Here is a 13,190-nt window from a genome sequence, read left to right as displayed (position 1 = left end):
AACGTTATTGCAGGGGGCGGGGGGGTTAATGTATTAAACGGTCCCTTGTTGCAGCCAGGGAAGAAAGGTATTCCAGGAAAATGATGAGAATCGATAGAAAAAGTCTTCAGCTATCATATGAACCACTTTCAATACTTGGGCTTGATAATCACGCCGTCTGCAGGGGAAGGGTTATAGGTAACCAGGTCCCTTGCCGCCCCCAGGGTATGTGTAATCGAGAAAAAAAAATCCATAAATCGATGTAACAAGTTACAGCTATCATAGTAAACACTTTCAATTTTGGGCTCAATATTCACACCGTCAGCGGAGGGAAGGGTTGTAGGTAACCAGGTCCCTTGCCGCCCCCAGGGTATGTGTAATCGAGAAAAATCTGATATAAATCGATGTAGTAACAAGTCTACGACTATCATATTATACCACTTTCAATTTTGGGCTCGATATTCACGCCGTCAGCGGAGGGAAGGGTTGTAGGTAACCATGTCCCTTGCCGCCACCAGGAAACGTGTATTCCAGAAAAATGATTAAAAATCGATGGAACAAGGTTTCAGATATCATGTGATACCACTTTCAACTTTTGGGCTCGATGATCACGCCGTCAGCGGGGGGGAAGGGTAGTAGGTAACCAGGTCCCTTGCCTCCCCCAGGGAAAGTGTATTCCAGAAAAATCTGATAAAAATCGATGGAACAAAGTTTCAGCTATCATGTGATACCACTTTCAATTTTGGGCTCAATAATCACGCCGTCAGCGGGGGGAAAGGGTTGTAGATAACCAGGTCCCTTGCCACCCCCAGGTCATGTGTATTCGAGAAAAATCTCATGGAAATCGATGGAACAAGTCTTCAGCCATCATGTCTGAGTAGATTATTGCCCACACCTTTCTCTATCAGAGTTCCCAGTATCGCTCTGGGCCGGCTAAACTCAGTCTGCGACTGTGGAGGGCCGCGGCAGGGGACGGGAGTCTTGGTGGGGCGTCCGTCAACCACCTTGTCGGGTTGGGGGTTGAAACAGGGTTGAGTGCTTTGGAGAAATGTTTCCCTCTTTTAGGAAAGAGGGGCCGTGCTTTCGCACTGCCAAACAGGGTTGGTCGTGGAATGAAGGGAATAGGAACCTTGCGGTGTTAGTTGTGAGAAAGGGTTTTGTGTCGGGACTAAGTCTTAGTCCTTGGGCACCGGGTGTCTTCCGGGGTCCGGTTGGTTGCGGAGCTCTGGTAAAGGCTTTCCCTGGCCTTCCCAGAGGTCCTCTTCAGTTCCGCACAGGTTTAGTGCGCTGCGGCGGCTCGCGCTCTGGACTTTCTAAGTCCTACTTGCCGGGCACCAGCTGTCCTCCTGGGTCCGGATCGGCCGCGGAGTTGCGGGAAAGGTTTTTCCAACACCTTTCCCAGATGTCCTTTCTCGATCCCGCACTGGATTAATGCGCTGCGCCGGCCAGCACTCTGGACTTTCCTAAGTCCCACTTGCTGGGTACAGCTATCCTCCTGGAGTCCGGATCGGCCGCGGAGTTGCGGGAAAGGTTTTCCACACATTCCCAGATGTCCTTCTCGATCCAGCACTGGATTAGTGCGCTGCGGCGGCGGCTCTCTGGACTTTCCTAAGTCCCCCTTGCCGGGCACCAGCTGTCCTCCTGGGGAAGGATCGGGCCGCGGAATTGCGGGAAAGGTTTTCCCACAACCTCCCAGATATCCTTTCTCGATCCCAAACTGGATTAGTGCGCTGCGGCGGCCAGCACTCTGGACTTTCCTAAGTCCCACTTGCGGGCACTAGCTGTCCTCCTGGGTCCGGAATCAGCCGTGGAATTGCGGGAAAGGTTTTCCACACCTTCCCAGATGTCCTTTCTCGATACCGCACTGGATTAGTGCGCTTGGCGGCCAGCACTCTAGACTTTCCTAGTCTCACTTGCCGGGACGAGCTGTCCTCCTGGGTCCGGATCGGCCGCGGACCGCGGAGTGCGGGAAAGGTTTTTCCCAACCTTCCCAGATGTCCTTTCTCGATCCCGCACTGGATTAGTGCGCTGCGGCGGCCGGCTCTCTGACTTTCCTAAGTCCCCCTTGCCGGGCACCAGCTGTCCTCCTGGGTCCGGATCGGCCGCGGAGTTGCGGGAAAGTTTTTCCACACCTTCCCAGGTGTCCTTTCTCGATCCCGCACTGGATTAGTGCGCTGCGGCGGCCAGCACTCTGGACTTTCCTAAGTCCCACTTGCCGGGCACTAGCTGTCCTCCTGGGTCCGGTCGCCGCGGAGTTGCGTGTGTTAATAATAATAATAATAATAATAATTTTATTTCTCAATAGCATTCATTACAAACACAACATTACTACAAGAAATAATTATTCTATTGAGAAGACACTCCCGAGAAAAATTCTATTTTGGGAGTTGCCATCAAAGTCCATTCTATAATTTTTTGATGCAATCAATTAAAAATAAATTAACTTAAACCATGAAATTACATATTCTAACAAAAGAGCTACAGTCGGATTTTTACAAAAGTTATAATATTTGAATAAAAATGAAAGTGAATGATGGAGACAGTGCTACCTTATGTCTAGTAGAATATTGTAGTGTAAAACTGAAAGTTTTTTTTTTTTCAAGAGAATAGGAAGAAATGAGGTTATGACAATGAACATTAATCTATGTTGAAAATGAAAAGAGAGAGATGAATGATGAAAAGCGGCTCTGCCAGTTATTGTCAAAAACAAAAGCAAGCGTGAGAAAGAAAGAAAAGAAAATAGCTCGTTCCGTAACTTTCAAGCTTTATTATTTAATTATAATTCTGTTTGTGTATGTGGCTTAGGGGTGCAATCTTAGCTTGTGAATTAACTATTTTTTTTAAATAGGTCTTCGATCTCATCCATTGTTAACAGCCATTTTTTAATTTCTTTTTGAGTTTTAGATAGCATGTTTGCCTTCTTGCCACGATTGGTATGTTGTTGAATATTTTAGGGGCTACATAGGAATAAAATCTACGAAAGCATTCTTTGTTTGGTTTTGGGGGAAGTAGATTTCCCGCTGAACGGAGTCCACAAGTTTCCCGCCGTGGATTGACAAGGTGTCCACTCCTATTGTAAAAAGTTAGTAATACTTTATAGAAGTACAGGTATCTATAATAAACTCAGTTCACGTTTGAATTTGTATCCCATATGATGATTTATTCATTTTCGTGATAATCTTTCCATCTGATAAGAATATTTCTCAACTATTTTAAAATTATTATTTTTCAATCAAGAATTTATAGTTCTCTAGCATTATTAGTTCATTAATCATTTTTTATTTTATTTTCAATCACCTTTTAATAATTTTCAAATGTGAGAATATTGATACTGATGGGCACGCATCTCAAGAAATATTGAAACCCTACCTTATAGAAATATATACGGCCGACATTCTGTTTAATGTATGTCCTAAAAAATCCACTTGTTAAATCCACTGAATATAACTTATCATACACATGATGAACATATGTGTTTGTCAAGCTCCGTTTCAATCTTATTGAATCTAGAAAATAGAATAAATTATAGTACCCTTTAAATCAATGAAATAATAACACAAGAATACAAATTGTAATAAAACAAATACAAACTACTAGTTTCGGTGATCACACCATCGTCAGTTTATAAAAATAAAATCCAATCTAAATGATAGAATCGGTAGGATTGAGTTAGTTAACATTTTGTTAATAACCTAGGTCTAAACGCAGCTTAAAAAAATTATTTTCTCTCTTTGAACTTCCATGTAAAGTTTATGGGAGGTGGGATTGAGTTTGAATATCGTTCTTAATCTTCATGTTTTTATGATTATTATTGTATAAGCATACTATGTCATTTAACATATCTATACCAATGAATATATTTTTTTCTCAAACGATTATTATTATGAAATAATCTTAGACCATACCATAATCCATCTATAAATCATCTATACCAATAAATGATATTTTTTCTCAAAGGATATTATTATTAATAGAAGAGAAGAAGAAGAAGAATGTTTATTTCGCCAAATTTTTACATAATAGTTACAAAACATGAATGATTTGGCACAGCCAGCAAAGTTAAACTTGTGCGCTAGCTGTGAGTTCATAAAGCAAACAGTACGAAGTAGCCTATAGCAATACTGAAAAAAGGAAAAAAATATATACCTATGTAATAAATATTATAGTAATACTTCTTGTAAATAATACATGTCTTCTTATAAATAATACAATGATAAGAATTGAATAATTTCGTGTTAAAACCAATTATACAGATGATAACCAAAAACAAGTCATACAGCCTACATTTAAATCTTCTAAATGCAAACTAATGAAGAAGAATACAATAAAAAATGAAATTTTCAGTTGTGAGCACATCCCAGTGCTTAATCAATTTTCATAAATAATACAAAAGATAGAAAGACATTCAAAACTCAAAAGAATCATGAATAGATTTCTTAACATTTAGGCATTGTAAAATATATATTCTGCTTAACCCATACATTTATTTCCTTGATAAGTGCTTTAGTAATTTTTGAATTAATTAGTTTTATCGGAATTTGTTTGAAAATATATTGCAAAGATAGGTGAATTGATGTCGACAAACTACTAGTTTATTAAGTTGATATTGAAATTATTTAATGCTAATGAACGAGTTTGGTACGGTATATTTCTAATTTCTAGATTACTTCTATTCTTATTTAAGTGCAAAACAATCCTAGTTACATACATCTGTCTTAGTGTGGGAACACTTAATTCTTCAAAAAGTTTCTTGCTTGGGTATCGTCTTGGTTTACCCAGTGCTGCCTTATAAGATGCTTTTGTAGTGTGAAGACTTTATTAAAGTGACAATCATATGCACCACCCCAAGCTTCAATCGCATATTGAAACAGCGAGTGGGCATACGCAAAATAAATTGATCTTTTTACATCCAGGTCTTTCAATTGATTTACTTTGTAGAAACTATAAATAAGAAATTTAAGTTTAGAAGATAGGTAATTCATATGAGTATCCCATTTCAAATATCTATCCACCATCACTCCCAAATATTTTATAGAATTAACTTTTTCAATTTGTTGGCACAAACAGTTCAACCCATCATTCAAGCAGTGAGGATTAGAGTGCATTTTCAAATGCAATGAGTCCTCAGGTTGACCTGCTAGTGTCGGAGAAAAGGTGATATACTTTGTTTTTTTCAAGTTAACAGTTAGAATATGATTATCCATCCAATTCTTCATAATTTTTAAACCCTCATTAGCAGATTGGTATACTTGGTGCCAGGATTCACCCGAAAAAACTAAGGCTGTATCATCAGCAAATGAAATTTGGGTACAATGTGGTATTTTTAATTTTAGAGCATCGTTCAAGTAGATCAAAAATAATACCGGGGACAGAACTGTACCCTGCGGGAGACCAAAACTAGATGATTGATCTGTAACTGATGTACCATTCAAGTTTAATGTTTGTTTTCTGTCCTGAAGGTAGCTTTTCAGAAGTTCATTACATAAGCCTCTTATCCCACAATTATTTAATTTCTTCAATAAAATGCTATGAGGGACGGTATCAAACGCTTTTGCTAGATCTAAGAATACAGCCAATGTTTTTTGTTTAGAGTTGAAGTTTTCATCTATCAATTTAGTTAGGAGGATAACTGCATCAGTTGTAGACTTTCCATGCTGAAAACCAAATTGATTTTTCTCTAGGAAATTATTGATGTCTAGGTAATTTAACATTCTTTTTTTAATAATCTTTTCCATAATTTTAGAGAAGCTATTCAAAATACTAATGGGTCGATAATTTTCTGGATTTGCCTTATCACCACTCTTGTACAATGCAATAATTTTTGCAGATTTAAACGCCCTCGGAAAATAACCCACTGAAAAACATCTATTTATAATATGTTCTAATGGGAGAACAATATGTTCACTTATTAATTTGACACAATGAGTACTGATACCATCTACCCCTGGAGAAGCACCATTTTTCAGTTCTCCGATTACTTCTAAAATTTCGTTTACACAAGTTGGGCTCAGGAACATGCTATCTACTGGAGGTGCATTTAATGATTGTGGTATTTCAATATGTTTACAGAGTCCAATAATTTTTTTGCATGTTCAACTCCTACATTCACAAAATAATTATTTAAAATTTTTGGATCAATTTTAGGCTCTTGATATACTCTCTCTTTTCCCATCAATTCAGAAATACACTCCCATCTTTTCTTGGAATTGTTTTTATACTCTGCAAATTTGTTGTTGTAATAATCATTCTTTGCTTTCCTTATTAATGAGTTCAAAATATTCCTGTAATTTATGTAGTCTTGTTTAAGTTTAATATTGAACGGTTGTTTATTCAGTTTGATATGCATTTTATCCCTTTTACGAATGGCTGAAATCAAACTAGGAGTAATCCATTTTTTCAAGGGTCTGTTTTTGTGTGAATAATTAACAGTTTCTGTGCATTTATTAATAATTTCATTTATCTTGATGGTAAATTTATCAACTAAGGTGTCAATATCATCGGTAAAATTGTCATAAATCTCATCCCAACCCTGAGTTTCAAGATCTAATTTTAGTTGATCAAAATTAATTCTAGTTACTGTCTTACTGGGGATAGTTTTAGAATTGGAAACATGGTCTTTTTGTCTGATATGGAAAACAATACTATAATGATCCGTGATATTTGATTGTAAAATCGCACCTAGCACATCCACAGACTTTTTTGATCCACTTTTAAAAAAGATGTGATCTATACAGCTGTTAACTTGCCCATTGACATTATTGAAAGATCTCGTATATTATTTACGTATGATTTGAATCCATTTAATTGCAATACACTTAGGTACTCATTAGTCAGATAATTTAGATTGTTTTCATCCATTATATTAATATTATATCTCCCATTACAATGACCGATAAATCCTTACTAATATTCTGCAGATACAAATCTAAACTTAGCAAAAAGGCATTTATTTCTAAAGAAGGAGATCTATAAAGTGCAATCAACTGATAATATGAATTATTGAAACAAAATTTGATTATAATTGAGTTTACGTTGTCTAGTTCTACATCAATATCCTGAAAATCAATATCTTTGCTCACAAATACACATAAACCATCACTTCTTGTGAATCTATTATTTCTATTTACAACAGAATAACCCTCTATATTGAAAACAAATTCAGAGTCTTCACTAATCCATGTTTCGGATAATATTATAATTTCAAATTTAGTTTCACAATTGTTTAAGTAATAGATGAATTCATCAAAATTCTTTTTGATAGACCTAATATTCATATGAATTATATTCACGTGATAAGAGTTGGCAGTTCTATAGCTTAAAAAATCCTCTATTAGCACTGTATCATAACTATCACAAATAAATTGATTTTCATTAAGGTCCTCAAACGGCATAGGGAATCAAATAAGGTACAAAAATAGGAGTCCTCAATAGGAGTCGTTGACACTGGATTTATAGAGAGTTCAAATCCTCCTTACAACTTATTATAATTGCCGGCTGGTTGGAGTCTTTGCGGACAAAGACCTTGCCTTTTTTCGACCACACGTATTTGTAGCCCTTTTGTAAGGCGACACCTCGTACCTGATGGAGTAGTTGAAGAAGGGGCGCTGGCAGCGGTGGCAAGTGTTGATAAGCAAATACTTTGCCATCAGGAAGCGATTTATTTATAGATCTTGTCGGAAGACCACAATTTGATTTGTCCTTGTATGTCATTTTTTTGAAATCTGCTAGCCAAGACTCTTTGTCCTGTCTACGGACGAATTTCACTACTATTGGTTTAATATTGTTTTTAGCTTTATTGTTGTTGGGGAGCCTGTGTGCGATGCTCAAGTCCTTTGAAGTTAGCTGGCTACTAATCGCAGCTGATATACAATTGAAAATCTCGTAGATTGACTCATTCTTTGTTTCAGGAATTCCGGATATAATCAAATTGTCTCTACGCGTATATTCATGGATAGAAGCCAACTCCGATTTCAATTCAACATTTTCACCCTTCAATAAATTATTTTCATTTTTGAGTTCCTCTACCTTATTCCCAAAAGCAGACAGTTTATTTTTGAAATCATCAAATTCGTTAGAAATGAACTCAATCGAATTCTTAATCTCACTGAATTCTTGTTTGATTGGAGATAGCTCCGCCTGAATCATTTCTCTAACAATTTTACCGATAGCTTCAAGGTCAGCTTGGGTTAGCGATAGCGAAAGTGAAGCACTGCTACTCTTACCGTCCGAAGCTTGTTGAGATATCTTATCGGTGGTTGATAAGACCGTTGACGTTGTCGAACTTGTACCGGTATTAACTGACTTGCAATTTTTACAATTCCACTTCGATTTTGTTTCAGCCGACATTTTTCGGAAAGTAGATTCTTTTAAATGTTGACACTCGAAGTGATAATCAATTTTACAACGACAGCACAATAGCACATCACGATCAACACTTCGCAATTGCATTCACTGCACACATTTTGAACAATAGTATCGCTTTGTATGCAATAAATAGAGCTTAGATAAGAGAGCCACAACAATACAACCTTCCACTTCGACTGCTGCCACTGAACTGAAATTGCCACTCTAATAATTTTAGACTTTTCCAAATTGTTCATATGTATGTTAGCAAGGTATCCTGATAATGGTGACCACATAGCTAAAGGTTTCTTTTGCTCATGAATTTTGTAATTGAAAGTAAAATAATTTTGATCTATATACATGTTTATGTTAATGCTATTGAATCCTTATATTTCATTACTGTTCAGATTATTTCCAATCAACTTTGCTTTAAAATGTAATAGTATTAGTTGGGTGAAAGTATACATGTATACTTCATCAAGCTATAGAAAATGTGTGATTTGGGATAGTTATTTCCCTGATTTTTTGAACTGGTTGGTAAGAATTTGTTGTATTATATATTCATTTAATATTTTTTTTAACTTAAAAATGACCTATGGTCGAAGCTAGTCGATAAAATAGTTTAAAGTTTTTAATAATAAAGAGTACTAGAAGTTTTTATTTATTTATATATAAATATAATTATATATATATATATATATTATATATAATATATATATAATCTAATTGAAATAGGAAACATATTCTATGTTTCTATATTCTTCCTTTCCCTATAGCCTATATATAATTATATTTTAGGAAGTGCAATATGAATATTTCAAACAATCAATCGGACAATCATTTCATTCATCAATTATACAAGTGCATTGAATATTGTCACATTCTGTTACAAAAGGTACTCTCTAGATTATAGCTCCTTTAACATGTATGGGCATTTCAGTTAGGTTTATATTATGTAATGTCCCATGAATGAAATTTGAACATTATTTCTGAAAAACCAAGAAGGATAATAATTGAAATTTCGACTTCGAGGAGCAAGAAATTGAAATGTTTAGAATCTATGTGCAAATTTTGGAAATCTAAATCATTCCCGTTTTTCTGGTATGCAATCCACAAGATGACATGTTTTGATGCGAAAAACGTAACCCCAGTCTCTCTTATTACGTAGAAGAAGATGACATTTCAACTCTTATTACTGCTGTCAAAATATTTGACCAATGGTTGTTTTTCTTTCTTGCCTTATTCATTATTTTCGACATGTATTCTCTTGATATTAATTTATAACCAAACTGATAACATCACTCTAATGCATATTTCTTCTTACACAATGAATGAAACCTGTCATTTTCCACAATAAAACTTCTGCTTTTTTATCAAAAGTTACTTCCATGATTATTTTATTTTCCTTTTTAAAGTATGCAATATATAATTATCATTTCGGGCCCTAACCGGGGCCCCCTAGACCGGGTAATTTTTTTTTTCAGAAAACCTATATTACTACATATTATCCGTGCCTTAGCCCGTGCCCCCTGGTGATCCGCCCCCCCCCGTGCCACGGGGGCAGCGGTGGTGTACGTTAGGCCACTGCTTACATTTGTTTTCTTATAGGAATAGGAACTTTGCACAATGATTTGTGACTAGATAGAGCTACAAAAGAATAAATTATGACAATTTCTCGAATTCATACACACAATGGAAGCCGTTTAAAATTTTATTATTCTGATGACCTACAGCTGAATAATGTGTGCAGGAGGTTGATAGACTAGTCGAAGAATAAAAAAATCCCAGATCTACAAGTTTATTGCAGCTAAGGTTTATTGCTTTTCGACATCACAATCACAATATTGTTTGGAATTCATCTTGCCAAACACCGCCTATTATTATTTTTAAATACACCGCCTATCATTTAAATTTATTCCAAGTTTCATCCATACCTATCGTACAGTATATGGCAATGATAAATGATATGCACAAGAAAGTATACTGAACTTGAATTAAAACGTTGAATGCTACAACAGTACTACATCCTATAATAAACATTCTCCAACAGCTTTAAGACAGTTCCTCATATAATATTTTATTCTAATTCAAATTACAGAATATTACTGGATTATATGGAATATGAATTGATTTGTACAAGAAGTATTCATCCAGTTAGGTATATACTCAATGACAAGAATATACAAAATAAATGTTAATTACTCAAGAACAGTATCATTATAAGATATACCTGATTGGATATAGGTATGGAGAAACTCGTCAAAAATATGATCACAAGCTCAGAAAAGCTAAAATATCATTGATTAACAATTTTTCAACCAAAATAAAATGAGAACTCAAAAATCAGCTGAATGTCCAGGTCGGAAGGTTGGATATTATTCAATTTTGTTAATAAACTAACAACAAATTGGAGAAATTCTTATAACTTCGTTATTTTTGAACAGATTGATTTGAAACTTCATGGGTGTGTTAATTGTATGAAGGGAATCGTTCATGATTTTTTGTAGAATTCTCCTACGTCTACTTCACCCTCCTAAACCGAAAACATATGGTAGTTCTGATGGTATATGAGAGAGGATTCAAAAGTAGCGCTGATGAGTAGACCAATAGCGTTGTTCCGCGGGCGATTTAATCCAATTCTCTAACTTGCCGCGAAGCACAGAGGAAGCTCAGAATAGCGCGACTTTTGAATTTTCTCGCATATAGCATCAGAACTACAATAATATTATCATGTTTTTTTGGTTTGGGAGGGAGAAGGGGACGTGGGAAAGTTCTACAAAAATCATGAACGTTTCCCTTCATACAATATTAACACACCCATGAAGTTTCAAATCAATCTGTTCAAAACTAACAAAGTTATAAGAATTTCACGAATTTCATGTTATTAGAACATTATCAGAATTGAATGATATCAAACCTTCTGACTTGAACATTCAACTGTTTTTCGAGTTTTCATTTTATTTTTGTAAAAAATGATTATTCAATGATATTTTAGCTTAACAGAACTTGGTACTATATCATATTTTTGGGGGCAACAAGGTGTTGCTGGGGGCGGCAAGGGACTTGGTTACCTACACCCTTCCCCCACGCTGACGGCGTGATTATTGAGCCAAAAATTGAAAGTGGTATCATATGATAGCTGTAGACTTGTTACATCGATTTCCGTTGAATTATTATGAAAAGCAGCTTCCCTGGGGGCGGCAAGGGACATGGTTACCTACAACCCTTCCCTCCGCTGACGGCGTGAATATCGAGCCCAAAAATTGGAAGTGATATAATATGATAGCTGTAGACTTGTTACACGATTTCCATCGTATTTTTCTTGATTACTCATACCCTGGGGGCGGCAAGGGACCTGGTTACCTACAACCCTTCCTCCCTGCTGACGGCGTGATTATCGAGCACAAAAATTGAAAATGGTATCATATGATAGCTGTAGACTCGTTACATCGATTTCCGTTGAATTATCATGAAATACAACTTCCCTGGGGGCGGCAAGGGACATGGTTACCTACAACCCTTCCCTCCGCTGACGGCGTGAATATCGAGCCCAAAAATTGGAAGTGATATATATGATAGTCGTAGACTTGTTACATCAATTTATATCGGATTTTTCTCGATTACACATACCCTGGGGGCGGCAAGGGACCTGGTTACCTACACCCTTCCCCTTGCTGACGGCGTGAATATTGAGCCCAAAAATTGAAAGTAATATAATATGATAGCTGTAGACTTGTTACATCGATTTCCATCGTATTTTTCTTGATTACTCATACCCTGGGGGCGGCAAGGGACCTGGTTACCTACAACCCTTCCTCCCTGCTGACGGCGTGATTATCGAGCACAAAAATTGAAAATGGTATCATATGATAGCTGTAGACTCGTTACATCGATTTCCGTTGAATTATCATGAAATACAACTTCCCTGGGGGCGGCAAAGGACATGGTTACCTACAACCCTTCCCCTCCGCTGACAGCGTGATTATTGAGCCCAAAAATTGAAAGTGGTATCATATGATAGCTGTAGACTTTTACATCGATTTCCGTTAAATCATTATGAAATACAACTTCCCTGGGGTCGGCAAGGGACATGGTTTCCTACAACCTTTCCCCTCCGCTGACGGCGTGATTATCGAGCCCAAAAATTGAAAGTGGTATCATATGATAGCTGTAGACTTGTTACATCGATTTCCGCCAAATTATTATGGAATACAACTTCCCTGGGGGCGGCAAGGGACCTGGTACCTACAACCCTTCCCACCCGCTGACGACACGCGATATTAAGAAATTTGAAATGCTGAATCCGGATATTGCAATCACATCATTGCGTATGACAACAAAAAGTTTTTCCTTTACCATACGAGCATTTCCACACTTGTAAGAGCCAAATTAATCTTTTAATGCTGAAAGCCGATGCAGGAAAAACTCATTTCTGTTTAATTAATACCGCGAAAAGGAAAAACGGATTATCGCGTCTTTTCTCTCACTTTTCAAAACACTAGGGTCAAGTACACATTTGCAATTTCTGTTTTCATAGATTTACATCAAACAAATCTAAAAACTATGATGGTAAAGCAAATTTGATGAAACATGAACAGCTTTGTTCCAAGTTTGGTTCACAGTGTGTTTCATATCCTAAACGCGGAGAGACAATTAAATTCAAGAAACTAGCCGCCACATTGAAGAAAAAGAACACCATTCATGCGGATTTAGAAACTTACATTGTTAATATCGATAATAATGGAGATGATGATGAATCCGATTGGGATGAAATCACTCATAGCTATACAAAGAAAACAGCATGACATATTCCCTGCGGGTATTGTTTTGTTGTTATCGATGTGAACGGGGAAATCGCTTACGGACCT

At 36.6% G+C, this 13,190-nt stretch overlaps 1 protein-coding gene across 1 annotated transcript; it reads right to left on the bottom strand.

The window, feature by feature from the left end:
* Positions 1-7,428: 7,428 nt before the first annotated feature.
* Positions 7,429-8,325, bottom strand: LOC120356727. Its single transcript, XM_039445704.1, has one exon. It carries the CDS (start codon positions 8,323-8,325, stop codon positions 7,429-7,431), a length of 897 nt encoding a protein of 298 aa, XP_039301638.1.
* Between the last annotated feature and the right edge of the window lie 4,865 nt (positions 8,326-13,190).

The sequence above is a fragment of the Nilaparvata lugens genome, unplaced genomic scaffold (assembly GCF_014356525.2).
Source record: "Nilaparvata lugens isolate BPH unplaced genomic scaffold, ASM1435652v1 scaffold7727, whole genome shotgun sequence".
Lineage (NCBI taxonomy): Eukaryota > Metazoa > Arthropoda > Insecta > Hemiptera > Delphacidae > Nilaparvata > Nilaparvata lugens.
Note: the sequence above shows the minus strand (reverse complement) of the source record. Positions and strands in the feature narration are given on the sequence as shown.

What these genes read in the sequence shown, in the direction of transcription:
- LOC120356727 (XM_039445704.1), bottom strand. Translation starts at nt 8,325, where the DNA reads ATGTCGGCTGAAACAAAATCGAAGTGGAATTGTAAAAATTGCAAGTCA.